At 37.9% G+C, this 14,634-nt stretch overlaps 1 protein-coding gene and 1 long non-coding RNA gene across 4 annotated transcripts in view; one reads left to right on the forward strand and one right to left on the reverse strand.

The window, feature by feature from the left end:
• The window catches only part of rph3aa (rabphilin 3A homolog (mouse), a), a 22,109-nt gene continuing 7,475 nt past the window's right edge, over window positions 1–14,634 (forward strand). For all 3 annotated transcript variants that reach the window (XM_051909040.1, XM_051909041.1, XM_051909043.1), the window contains exons 1-5: window positions 1–183; window positions 8,066–8,203; window positions 9,867–9,996; window positions 10,394–10,477; window positions 14,330–14,498. In XM_051909040.1, the coding sequence (XP_051765000.1) occupies window positions 8,079–8,203; window positions 9,867–9,996; window positions 10,394–10,477; window positions 14,330–14,498 (508 nt within the window). In that variant the 5' untranslated portion in view covers window positions 1–183; window positions 8,066–8,078. The remainder of the gene's footprint in view (window positions 184–8,065; window positions 8,204–9,866; window positions 9,997–10,393; window positions 10,478–14,329; window positions 14,499–14,634) is intronic.
• Window positions 12,538–14,634, reverse strand: part of LOC127520667 (uncharacterized) — a 15,105-nt gene continuing 13,008 nt past the window's right edge. The window contains exon 2 of the long non-coding RNA XR_007932174.1: window positions 12,538–13,887. This is a non-coding gene — a long non-coding RNA (uncharacterized LOC127520667). The remainder of the gene's footprint in view (window positions 13,888–14,634) is intronic.

Here is a 14,634-nt window from a genome sequence, read left to right on the forward strand (position 1 = left end):
TGCTCTTTCTTTCTCATTGGATCGCAGCGCAGCTCGGTTAGACAGGAGGGGGTGGGGGTTTGGCTTTTCTTCTCCCTAAAGACAGTATTAAAGCATCATTCCTGCACCAGTGTGGAGGAGAGAGAGACACATCTTCATCTGTACTGCTGCTGAGCCGAGGAGAGCATCTCACCATCAGGGGCGGTGAGTGACTTCACACCACTGACAGCTTGCATCAACTTACGGGGCTCTTTTAATTCAACACAAATATTCAGATAGTCCTGAATGTGTTTTGCTATATGTGCACAGAGGCCTTGCATTTAATTGCATTTAAGCCATTTAGGTGAAGTTGTAGTTAAATTTTCCAGATGCATTCGTTCAGGAGGAGCTTGATGATTGATATGCATGCCTATAAAAGCGTTGATGGATAATTTGCATTAAAACAAATGTTTGTAAAATCTTGGACCGGTCGTGGCAGCGAGCTCTATTATTAGACATCACTGTAGAGTACTGTATGCACAGATGCTTCAACACAGATGGCAGAGAGGTTCATGCATGTCGTGCAATTAATGCTACATGATGTGTTTGGAATTGATCCCGACTTTGTGCATGAGTTTGGTGGAGTTTGGTTTGCTGGTGGGCAAAATGGGATTTAAAGGGGACCTATTATGCCCCTTTTCACAAGATGTAATATAAGTCTCTGGTGTCCCCAGAATGTGTCTGTGAAGTTTCAGCTCAAAATACCCCACAGATCATTTATTATAGCTTGTTAAATTTGCTCCTGTTTGGGTGTGAGCAAAAACACGCCGTTTTTTGTGTGTGTCCCTTTAAATGCAAATGAGCTGCTGCTCCCGGCCCCCTTTCCAGAAGAGGGCGGAGCTTTAACAGCTCGTGCTTAGGTTGCTTAACAACAACAAAGCTGGAGAATCTCACGCAGCCAAAATGACGATTGTCAGTAAACCGACAAACTGAAAGAACAGTTAGCATGCTTTGCTCGAACTTTTGCCATGGTGTTAGAACTGGTACACCGTTGTCGCTTGCAAAAACAAAATGGTGGCGCCATGGGTGGAAAGTGCAGATTAAGGGGCGGTAATATTATAATAAGATCCCCTACGTCACTAGGGGAGCGAAATCTGAGCGGTTTGTTTTTTTACATGCTTGCAGAGAAAGACAAAACAAAGGTTTCTGGGTTGGTAGATGACCCGATTATAGCACTTAAACATGGAAAAAGTCAGATTTTCATGATATGTCCCCTTTAAATGTTGTAATGCAAAAGCTCTCTGGGCGTTAAGCTAAATTTCACATCATTCACGGCAGGTTGTGTAGACTCAGTTTTTAGTGCTTAGATTGAAATCGGCTTTGAGTTGCTTAGCATCAAATGAGACAGCACATCAAATAGTTGTGAACAGCTCATAGGGCTTTTGAACAACATCCTCAAAAGGCTCATGATGAGTGTGCGTTATGTAATGGGAAGTTGAGTCTTTTCTCTCTGGGCCGTGCTTTTGTGTGCGAGACCGGGATCTGACGGCATTCAAAGGCAATAAATTTAGCTTGACAGACACATCTACAATGGAAAACAGTTCTTTGTTCTTAAACAGGAGAAAGTTTCATCTTAAAAATACCTTTTTCCTTTGCATATCAAAGCATTGCAACATTTTAGAGTCTGATCATTGAAAAACAAAGTCAGTCTCAGTAAATGTGAATTGTTATGTTGCATGCAGTGCGCACAGGCCTCGGGCCACCACAGGCTGAAGAATAGGTCATGATTGCGTCCCATCCAGGTTTCTTATAGTCATAGTCTAAACTCCGGCATTCTTTCAGCTCAGATCTTTCTCTAATCCCTTAACGCCTGACTGGCTATGTGTATGATTAGTGGCTGCCTTTGCTCTCAGCTATCAGAACTGAAAATACAAAGCATCCAGAACATGACTGTTAGCACTTTACAAGACTTAATGGCAGTGTCTACTTACTCAAGTTAGTGCTGAGAATTAAATGTAGGCAATGTTAGATACTCTACAGCTAAACTGATCACTGCTGTAAGTATTAACTCTGTAAAGCCTGACATATAAAATAATAGTCAGAAAATGGAACAGTTTATTGGGACTTTAGGCAAAATCTAAAAGAAATTTTTTGCATGTTTTTTGTTATCATATTTGATACATCAGGCTTTTATATAGTATGATATAGTGAGAATATGGAGTTCATACTTGAGCAGAATAAAAACACCTATTTATTCAGAAGCCCAAACTGAGCAAAAATATGCGATTTGGTGCAGATGCTATTTATATGGCCAAAAAAGTAAGATGAAATTCTGATGGCTTTTAATGTAAATCAATGAGATCTTATATAGCAGATTGCATATAATGCATATAAATATCAGTTCTTACTCTATATCTTCTAATTATTTGTCTCAAATAAGAAAATATGTCTTAAATAAGACATTTAAATGCATTTATAACATATAATGCAATACAATGATGATTGAAAGATGTACAAATAAACGTTTCTCAAAAGCCTGATGTATCATATTTTCTAAACAATTATGTTTGGATAATCAAGTAAACATAAGTTACTTCAGTCCAGTAAATGTTCATCTTAAAATATTACCAAAAATATAAAAGTTTTTCTTACGTTTACTTTTAAAATCAGTAAAGATTTCACAGCAAAAAGACACGTGATTTTTACAATTATACTAAAAGGCCTTTTACTTGATAAAAAGTCTAAACTATCAATCAGATGACAGAAGGCATGTTGGAGATTGTGTACAACAGGGTATTTTTAGCAACATTTTGATCGTGTTGATAATTTAGACACGTTTACGTAACACATATGATAGAGTAGGATTTATAGGGTTAATAATTCCAATGTTTTGTGGAAAAGAAAGCATTTATTGCTAATAGATTTTTGCAATCATAATGAAATGTAATTTTTCACATCTAGCTGTTGTTTTCTTTCAGTGGTAAATGAAACCTTTGGTAAATCCTCTATGGATGCCCCCTACACTATATTAGAGACATCGTGGGCTATAGCATTACTGAAATACTGAAGAACCAGCTGTGTGCTTACCTACTGCAGACAGATGGCCAAGGACGTCATGCATCTGTGTATAACGTCCCTGTGCATTGATTTGTAGCGTAAATACTTAAAATCTTGTCAGCATGAAGTGGCATTTGCAATGTTTTCCTTCCATATTGTGACATAAGTCTAACAGGATATTTAACCAGAAAAAATACAGCACAAGAGTTGGTTTTATCAATCAGGAAATGATTGGACTGTGAAAAGTGGTTTCTGGTGACGTCAGCCAAAGCAGAGCAAGTTATTACAGTTTTGAGGAAAACTTATGAGGACATGAAAACATTTATGTCTTAGCAATAATGTGCAAATAATGAATTATTCACATTAAGATGGGGAACATGCATTATTTTATCCATCAGGAATTGTTTGGATGGTGAAATGTGGTTTCTGTATGTCAGGGAGGGATTAGTGACATCAGCCATCAGAGGCGATCAGAAAGATTGTGCACCACTAAATCATTCACAATAAGACCAGAAACATATATCATTTAATGTTGACTTTAACATTCTCCTTTTACTCTATAATCAGAGCTTCAGAGGTCCCAAAACAGAGCCTTGAGGTACTCCTCTCACTTTGCTGAGGGCTGTGTAGAAAATATCTCCCCCATTGAATACATTCGCCGCTCAAAGGCATTTAAAAATAAGGGTAACCCTCTTTGACAGTCCACTGTCAGCTCTGCATCCACGCAGCTGTGGATTTATCACTATTCTGCATCCGTTAACTCAAAGGGAGACTCATCAAAATGGCGGTAAAGGGATAAACTTGTTGGGGTTCTCAGTAATCTGGTAAGCCGCTTCTTACCAGTGAAGCTCTCAACGTCTAGAGTAGGTGGATGATCTTGTGCGTGCTGATGCTGATGTTGTGTTAGTGTGCATTCTGTGAGAAGAGTGTATGTTACAGGAATAAGTTAAGTAGGTCAGATACAGTGTATCAAGGCTTTTTAAAATTTTATACATGCACTTTCGGTGACTGCATCATGCTGGTGAATAAACAGAAATGTCACATGCAACTCGTCTTGTTGCAGAGCATGCATTAAATGCTTTTTATAAATCAAGTCTTAAGTGACATGTATACAGCTTTTCTTTTCTGTTTTCCTTAAGTTAGATTGATCTTATCGCCTCTATTTCCTGCAAAAAGATAATGCGTTTTTTGGGGGGCTTTGTTCAAATCCATTTCTCCAGGTCGTTGGGCCTTTTGCAATGGACATGCACACAGACACTCGCTCGCAAGTGCATAGGGAGCACACTGTAAAATTCCTTAGAGGACCGAATTGTATTGTGGAGCTAAAACGCCTCAGTTTCTTTTTCTTCACGTCAATTTGTGGAGCATTTCCGTGGGCTAGTGACGCTTCTCCTCCTCGGCAGCTGCTGATGAATTCCAAGTGACATGGGTTTTTCCTCTTGGCAGCGCAGCAAGGCAAACCTGGCATCGCTGTGTTCCGGAGCTGCTTGCTTAGCGCGCCTTTTCTTTCCTGTTATGAAAGCTTCCCAACACCTGATTTATTGGTTATGTTCGCAGAAGAATCAATGTACATTTTGTAAATAACTTTTTTGGCCATTTTATTGAAAGTAAAAAGATGACAAATGAGAAATGATGTGGACAACGTGGTGGAAAGTCAAGCTGGATTTGAATTCTCATCTCCCACATTAGCAACATGGCTTAATGCGAATGGAGCTTAATGCCAAGTGCGCACTACAAGACTGAAGCATGCCAGCCTTTGATGTTTTAAAAAGATCATAGCCAAAGTTCCTGTAGCAGTGTTATTTTAGTATTTTTGTTAATATTTCGGATTTTATTTTTACATCTTCTGTTTTCATTTTAGTTAAAGTTTTATTTCATTTTGTTATTAGTTCTTTTCTTAAATAGGTCTATAACATGTCTAAACATGAGGGTGAGCAAATAATGTCTTTCCATGACCATTGTTGCCACGTGCAATATGCAACACAATCTATCCAAATTACAAAAAGATGCAAACAACAGCACAATTTACATGATTAAGCATCTAAATCATCATGTGTAAAACTTCTTTTGGTCCACTTATTCTTCTTTGATATGATTACAGACGTCCCAGCACATCTCTCCGTTCATCACCCACTCGATGAATAACGACCCCAATTAATCCAAGCATCATTATCCCACATCTCGTTAACCTGCTTGAGGCATTCTGGTGGTTTGAAGTAAGATTAGTTGTCTTGATGTGTTTAAATAGGCCTACTGTATTCTGGAATTTCAGGACTGGTTTGGAAAAAGTGTATGTGGACGAATGGAGCAGGTGTTTTTGCTAGAGGCGGCCGGGTGGTTGGGGGGTCTACAAGCCCCAAGGCGTATATAAATCACAGCACAAGAGCTCACTAGAGTGTATTATAGGCAATAATATCAGCCACGCTGGAACAGCTGAGGATATAGATTGTGGATGTGTGCAGGGATGTTGGCAACCACAGGCAGGTGCGGAAAAGAAGTGGCGTTTGCCAAATCCAGGCGTGCTGACATCGCTGATCAAACCGACTCGGTATCGTGTGCCAAATGTCTAATCTGGTTCCAGGGCACAATGATGTGGCATTTAGGTTTTAATATGTGAAATCAGATTGCCAATGAAGGTCTGTTGGCCTCCATCTCTGATACAAATAACTTGTTCTTTGCAGCAACTTGCTTTCATTAATGAACCCTCTTCTTATGCTATATGGTTCTTTGAAGATTATAAATGTTCTTGATGTTTCATTATAGGTTCTTCAGATCTGTTTTGGTATATGACTATCTTTTTTCAGACCAACACAATCTGAGATATATATTTAAAAGTATCCTTGCTCTTCCACGCATTATGATGGTAGTGAATGGGGGGCGAGATTTTGAAGCCCAAAAAATGCATCCATCCATCATAAAAATAATCCATACGGCTCCAGGGGGTTAATAAAGGCCTTCTGAAGCAAAGGGATGGGTTTTTGTAAGAAAAATATACATATTTAATGTATATTTAATGACAAACGCGGAAGCGTAGAGGATAGAGCAAAACAAAACACTGGTCATGAATTAAAATTCTAAAACAAGAATTTTTAAAGAGAAATGCACAGCTCTATTTGTTTAAACTGCGAGAGGCGTCTAAGCTTACGATACTTCTACATCCTACGTCATACATCGCGTCACTTGCGACTTGCGCAGTATGCGTACGGTCGTCTGCCGGAAGCTAGTTATTTAGTTTATAAAGTTTTAAATATGTATAATTTTATTCCAAAAACTCATGGCTTTGCTTCAGAAGGCCTTTATTACACCCCTGGAGCCTTATAGATTATTTTTGGATGGATGGATGGATGCATTTTTTGGTCTTCAAAATCTCACCCCCCATTCACTACCATTATAAAGCTTGGAAGAGCCAGGATATTTTTAAATACATCTCTAGTTGTGTTCGTCTGAAAGAAGATAGTAATATACACCTAGGATGGCTTGAGGGTGAGTAAATCATGGGATCCTTTTCATTTTTGGGTCAACTATCCCTTTAACCCTCTAAAGCCTGACATATGAAATATGTACATGTAGTTGATTATGCACAACTGCAAACATTTTCATCATGTTGATAATTTAGAGGCCTAATATATTTGTGCATCAAATATGATACAGTAGACTTTATAGGCCTACTTTTATATATACAATGTGTGTGTGTGTGTGTGTGTGTATATATATATATATATATATATATATATATATTGTACCAAAATTAGATGTTTAACATATAACTGTTCTCTTTTGGCAGCTGTGCTTGCTTTTTATGAGACTGTCTAGATTTCATGGCTCAGTGATATTGAATTTGATTTAGCCATTAATACAATAATGCAGTCAATGTCCTGAACATCCCGGCATAGAAAATGACATTTAGGGCACAATGATGCACTGCCCCCAACAACTGACCCTACCAGAAAGACATGGACTGGCTCCTAATCTATTATAGTCTGTGACAAATGGTTTTTCAGATGTTGCTTTTGCATGTTAATAATAGACTGGCAAAAGGCTGTGAAACGTCCACACCAAATAAATGGAAAATACTTCGGTGCGTAAGCGCGAGAAATTATAACCAAATCCAACAAGAGAAGCTTGCACACATAATCGTAGAAGATTTCTTACAAATTGCTTTTATTCAGAGGCCAAAAAAATGTGCTCAGTGCCAAGACAAAATGTGTTGCTTGTAATAAATCTGGTTAAGCTGTAGAGCAAAACGTCTCCCGCTTCCTTCCTTTTCTTTGTTTATCGTTCCATAAATGTGTCTCCGTCTGCAATGGATGTTATTTGTATATAGCTTAGTTTACAGTTGCAAGCGTTTACATTTAAGTGCAAGGCTGACGTTTTTGTCGGCGTCAGCATTTTGTATTAATCTCAGCAGGGTTTTCAGCACAGCTAATGCAAACACATTTGATTTTTGATGATGGTTTTCGGTGCAGCCTTTGAAGATCCAGCAGGCCCTTAGAGACGCCAGGAATGTATGCTTGTACGTGATGGACGCGCCTTCTATGGAAACGGCTGATGAGATGAATAGTGACAGAGCTGGTGAGAGTGTGATGTAATTTCTGATCATCACTCTCCCTCTATTTCCCCTTTATTCAGTCTCCGTGTCCTCCTCCTCTTCATTTCACCCCCAGATGGCAATCAGTCATGTCCTCTGTCACCTCGACATTTTCAATCAGCGGTTCAGCGTCTCTGTGGGGACGAAATAGAATTTGCCCAACACTCCGGAAAGAGCGGTGCATTGACTCATTAATGATATGACATGCTGTAATGTCAAAAGGCACAGAGCAGATTTCACTTTCACTGGAGATAAAGCACAAAAACAGCTGTTGTAATTGCTCTACCTTTAAAAAATTATTTCCCGACTGATGCGTCTCCGTATGCGCAGGACTAAAATCCCCTCTGTTGGCAATTGTGATTGGGTAATAATATGGACAGATGGGTGTTTTTGGTTGTGCATTAAAGCATTCGGTGCTGCAGATGTGTTTGTGTGTTTGACTATTGTGCTTGTGTGCTTTAGGACCGGCTGTGAGATGTACGGCAGGCAGATGGAGTCCAACGTTGGAGCCGAGGAGCTGACGGATGAGGAGAAGGAAATTATCAACAGTGTGCTGGCGAGAGCCAAGATGATGGAGGCCATGGAGCAAGAGAGGATTGGGTGAGACATTAACTTGAAGTCATCCTTTTGTTCTTTTCCTGATTGAGATCTCTTTAACTTGTCAATTGTCTCTTCTAGACACCAATGGGACTTATTTTGTAAGACAGACCCAGGAAAAAAAAACTTTTTTTTATTGCAAGTACACTGGCATTTAAAAGTTTGGGGTCAGTAAGAGATTTATTTTTTTTTTCTTTGAAAGATGTGAATACTTTTATTAAATGTGGGAGAGAGAGGAGGACAGGATTGGGAAAGCTCCGCGAGCCGGGACTCAACTCGGGTCACCCGAAGCGCAACAGCACTATATGTCGGTGTGCTGCCCACAAGGCTATCGGCACAGACAAGAACACAATTTTATAATTTTTTGGTTCAAGAAAGAGCCGAAGTTTGCGATATAGTTTGTCTAGATGCTCTTCAATCAACAATAAGTTTGCTTTCCTGTTACATATCACACATGCGCACTTCAATAAGCCAACAAAACACAGGATAATGTGTTTACATCTCAAAAAAAATAGTGTTACTGAGACAACTTTGATATTTTAGGTAAAGTAAATCATAATGGAGAACTCTATTAAGTTTCTTGAGATATGAAAAATCTGTGCAATTAAATTTTTCTCTGCTTAAAACAATTATCCCAAATGTCTGTTTCAGAAAGCTATACAATTAAATGGAGACAAATAGACTTTGCTGAAGTGTCTTGCTTGTTTTATGGTATCAGCATGATTTATTTTTAGCTCTGTAGTTCTGTTTTATATCAAAAATTGTGTCATATGTTTTTTTTTTTTATTCATCATATGGCATTTTAGGAGAAACATCTGGTACAAAGTAGTAAAAGTTTGGGTTTATAAGACAATTGCTATTCATTAATATTGTAGATTTAATGCAGATGAGAACAAAATTTAAACTGAATTGAGCTGAATAATGACACTAACTTTGCAACATTGACACTGTTATTGAACTGAACTGAATCAACATTAAACTGACTTGCTCTGAATAATGACACCGTCTTCTGTAGAGCTGCTTTACAGCTGAAATTGAATTTGTTTCATAAATGATGAATTATATAACATTAACACCGTGAAGCTGCTTTGAAACGATCTGTATTGTATAAAGCGCTGTATAAATAAATGTGACTTTACTTGACTTTTCTTGATACTTAAAAGGGCAGTGTGCAATTTCTGCATTAACAGCACAAATGCATTAGCAAAAATAATGACTTTTCAAAAAGGATTTTTCTGACCATTCACTCCACCATAAAAACCCCAGGGTCAGCTCCCTCCTATGAATGCTATTACATTAGCTCACACAGAACTGGACTGGACAAAAGCAATATTGACGAACACCTGAGCCCCCGTGACAGAGGGACATTGGTTCAGAGTTTCCGCTCATTCTGCAGAGCAACTGAGCCCAAGCACATCTGTCCAAGTGATTGAGAAGACGAGTGTGTTTAAGCTTTTTTACAAGCCAAGAGTCAGCCGAGGAATGTACTGGAAGAAATTAATAGTGCTAACTTAACAAGAAGTGCACTACCTTCTTTCTCTCTCTCAGCACTTTGCTTGCAAAACGCCTTCACTCTCAGTTCTTTACATCAGTGCATTTGTAGAGGTATTTAACCACTTGGAGGAGAGTGTGCTGACGGTATACTTTGTCGTGTTTCGTCCCACAGGCGTCTGGTAAATCGCCTGGACAGCATGAAGCGGACGGCCTGCGGTGACGGCTACTCCCGTTGTTTACTCTGCGGCCAGCAGTTCGGCCTTACGGGCGTCAGCGCGGTCGTGTGTGCGGAGTGCAAAAAGGTAGACATAAGCTGTGTCCCAGTTCAGAGCCTTCGACCTCATTCAATTATCTAATGCACGTCTTCCAATAATGATTGTCCAAAAATAACCAAGCAGAAATGAATGAGCGATATGCACTTATCTTTATTATGCCCTGCCCATTACAGAGCCACGTGCACATTTAAGAGGGATGCCAATCAGTCTATATGATCGAAAATAAAGACACAGTCGCAATGCACAGGCCTGTTTTTTTGGCACAAGACACAAAGATCAATAGACTCTTTATTGATCCCGCAGGGGATATTTAGTGTGTGGCCTGTTTTTCAGTAGTGATGGAACTCCAGAGGAGGTTAATGCCATCTGAGTGCGTTTACACCTGCGCAGCCTCCTGAGGCTTGTTTGTGTTTCACCCCCACAGAACATGTGCACTAAGTGTGGCGTTCAAAGCATCAGTCGTTCCAGTCCAAAATGGCTGTGCAAAATCTGCTGTGAGCAAAAAGAGGTGAGATGCAAACCTAAAATTGTCATTATTCGCTGTTTTTTTCCACACAAGGGGGGGAATATTTGAGCCGACAATGGCAGTTCATTGCGACCATGAATGTCGAGCTTCAAAAAAGGCAAAAAGTGCCATAAAAGTATCATTAAAGTAGACTTGTGCACTAGTCTTGTGAAGTCATATGATGATCGAACTCTATTTAGAAGGGCCGTAACCACCATAGGCATTGAGAGGGACAAGTCCCCTTCAGTAATTGGAAATGACTAAATTGTCCCCTCCAATATTTGATATTTCTTCATGCTGCTCTCCATTACACAAAGCTGTTAGGATGACAGACAGTTTAAAAAGTTACATTTTTAGGCTGGTCTGCCTCGTCAATGTCAAAATGATAGCTAATCAGATCAAAGAAGGCGGGGCTTACTGTTCACTGAAGACGAGTGTGAAGTCCAACGCAACGCTTTTAGTTTTTACAGTGAAAGAGTACATGCGTGCCTGCGTAGTAAGATATAAGTAGCTAAACATTGAATATTCGACAACTATTTTACGATGGATATGTTTAATGACCCACAGTAACATACAGTGATGGAAAATACTCAGCTTTTTTATGGAATTTCTCCATTTTGAATTGAAAATATGCTATCATTTAAATGATGTCATTAATAACTGAATGTGATGTTTTTTACATTTTTTTGACATACAAACAAGAGTAAACGTGTGCATATTTTTAAATAAAATATTATTTGCAAAGAGTTTAAATGGACTACTTCACAACTATAGGCTAAAATCAGACCGCTCTTGTTTATTTTTGTATTGTTAGGAATATACCCAAATTTAAGGTGTTTACTTATTTAGCTCTTTAGACATGTTGTGCCCAGTTCGATGACATTGACACCAAACAATATTGGCCTTTGTTTGTGTTGCAGTGTTATTTTAGTACCAATCGCTGCGTTTCCATTACCCTTCAAATTGCGCAAATTGAAAAAATACACCCAATGGAAACACGTCAATTTCGCATAAAACTCCCATTTATTGCAAAAAAGTTTTTACGCTTGCACGAGGTGGTTTTTCAGGCAATTCGAAAAAGGAATATTTAGCAAAACTGCAATGGAAACAGTTTTTTCGCATTTACAGGTCACCTGGCGTACGTAAAAGTCGATCATTCTTTAAAGATGGCGCGGTATGTTTGGATAGATGAGACAGAGTTTTTTATTAAACTCATAAAAGACAAAAGAATTATGGGAATAATGGATTCTAAACAACAAAGAAATGCCACAATTTATCAAGACCTCGAAGCAGATCGGAGGGAGAAACACCCAGAAACACCTCATACGTGGCCGATCCCAAGTCCCTTCAATTAAAAATAAAGTGCAATGGCTGCGATATACTTAAACCTACTAACATCTGTTGCCATGGTTTTTGGAAAGACTTATCGTGAAAGGAAAAAATTACATTTTAGTCACATAAAACATCAGTTAATGGAAATGCCGTCATTTCACAATAGTTTTTTATTTTTTATCAACGGTTAGAAAATATCGCAAAAGTTTTGCGCAAATCTGTAATGGAAACCCGGCTATTGATATACTATTATTATATTTTTTGTTAATATTTTGAACAAGATTTAATTTTTATTAAAGTTAAAGTTTTTGTGATTTTGTTTTGTCATTTTTATTAGTTTTTTTTTTTTTTTTTTTAAATGTCTATATAGTATGTATTAATTTGTATTATTTTTACTTTATTACATTTTAGTTATTTTAGTACTTTGAAAATTAGATGTTGCTTTGGCAACTAGCTGAAATACAATAAGTTTTTTTGTATATTTTATTTTAGATATTTTTTAAATTATTATTTAACAATAATAACCCTTGTTGGTCGTAACCAAAAGTGGTGCACTGATTTGAAAATGCAAAATCAGAAAAGCACAAGTCTACATTTAATCACCGTGATCGCTATAAATCGTCATTTTATGGAAAAGAGCTGCATGAAGAAAAAACTTTTCCTTAAATGTTATGGAAACAAAATGACGTTGGTTTTGAACAAGATGAATGATTTAAATGATGACAAAGTTCTCCTGTTTGGGTGAATTATTCTTTATATTGTGAATCCCTCATGTTTAAACCACTGTTTTGCAGAGGTTTATACTTAGAAAAGTGTGTGCTTTCAATTTAAAGTCCCCCTGTAGTGAATAATTTTATACCTTAAAACTCATCTTTGATCACCAAAATGATACATTTATTCCTATTTTTTCCTGTGGAAAAAAAAAATTCTTCTCATCTTAAAATATCTTGAATGTAACTCTACACCCTTGCTTCATTTATTATACGTGGAACTATGAATATGCTAATTAGCCCCGCCTCCACTCACTCGCACAAGCTCAGAGATCCACTTGGTCAACTTACTGTAGTAAACACTGCACAATGGTATCGTTTTTTACAACGTCGGACACATAACGGTAATTAATATGATTAGCCTTTTGCTTGACTACATTATCAAACAGCTGCTAATAATGTGTTGCTAATGTTACACAAACAAACCGTGTTCCCGTTCGCAAGTCAGACAGCTGTCTTCTAAAAATCAGTATCCTTAGAAACGCTTTGAACACTTTAGAACGTCAGTGGAGAAGCATCATAGCATCGTAATATACATCAGACACCCGCCATATTGCTAAATCTACATGATTTTTTTATATCAACAGAAAAATATACTGGAATAACCTGGCTTTTTGAGACTCCTGCTTCAGAGCACTCATGGTTAATGATATGCTAAAGCCCGCCGGCACGTTGACGTGATTGGTTACAAGTTTGTGACGTCAGAAACACCAGTGATTTCAAACCGCATTTTTGAACTGTCTTTAGATCACTGCAGTTTTAAATAGAAAATACTCAGCAATGGTGTTGATTTATGAATTTGCACATGGTTTGCCTTAAACAACATTAAAAACTTGATTTTCACCACAGGGGGACTTTAAGTGCTTGCTAATGTAAATCTACACCTACCTGCCATTGATAAGGACAACATTTTTAAATCAACTCCTAAAGAAATGCTCTATAAATAATATTTCAGTGGCTGTACAGAATAATTATTCTGTTTGTTACTCAGAGTTATAAATGGATAGGGTAGTTTAGCACCTCTTGACTTTCAAAGACACTTTGACTGTGATAAGATGATTCATCCTTTTTGATGATGTAAGTCACGGTTAGTCTCGTTGTCAGACGGGGTCAGTAGCAGCAGGAGATGTGACTCTCTTTAATGCAACAAGATCGTGAAGCCTGAATCCCTTTTACGGTTAATTCATTGAGTCTCTGACATTTTATTTCATAATAACAGAGCAGAGTTCCTGCATTTTCATAATCCGGCCATTCCAGCTCCCAGCTGATGCTTATTTGGATGGTAATTGGCTGAGATGAGATTCACAGGTGCTGTAAAAGAAAACATACAAACTTATGTAATTCAGCATTATTTTTGCAATAACCTGGCTACCGTAAACAATCCATCCTGTTTTTCCGAGTTTATAAATCCTAGCTAATGTTGTTATGTATGTTTTATCTCTTAAGATTCAATTAGGTTTGAAAATTGCTTTGCTTTTTTGTAACTTCACATCGTATCAAATTACTTGGAGCTTGGAAAGTGGAACAGCAAAGATGGAGAAACAAGGCTGATTTTTAAATGAAATTTACATTTCCCCCCTTTGGCTGTAGTCTGTTGTAAGCCAGAATTACTTTAGCAGACTCTTAAAATTCACTCACACAAGCAAGAGTTTGCTAAACTGAGCACAAATGTGTTAGTAGTGGCCAATTAGAATAAATCAGTGCACTAAAATCACATTGAAGTTGCCAAATGACTATTTATTCTTTCCTTAAGATGCTGAAGCGGTCTGGAGCCTGGTTTTTCAAAGGTTCACCACAGCAGGTTTTACCTGCTCCTTTACCCATCTCTAATCAGAAAGCGCTCAGTACCACCAGTGCACCAACCTCTACCAATCCATCAACCTATCAGGAGTCTTCAATACCTTCAAGGCCAAAAAATGGAGGTTAATTCTACAATTTTAGTATTGCTTTGCAAATTCCTAATTACAAATTCTGAATACAGGGCTTTTTTTTTTTTTTAATGCGTTCACACTAGGCATGAGTAATTTATTGTAATGTTTTCATAATTCACGGTTCAAA

Source organism: Ctenopharyngodon idella, chromosome 10 (assembly GCF_019924925.1).
Source record: "Ctenopharyngodon idella isolate HZGC_01 chromosome 10, HZGC01, whole genome shotgun sequence".
Classification (NCBI taxonomy): domain Eukaryota; kingdom Metazoa; phylum Chordata; class Actinopteri; order Cypriniformes; family Xenocyprididae; genus Ctenopharyngodon; species Ctenopharyngodon idella.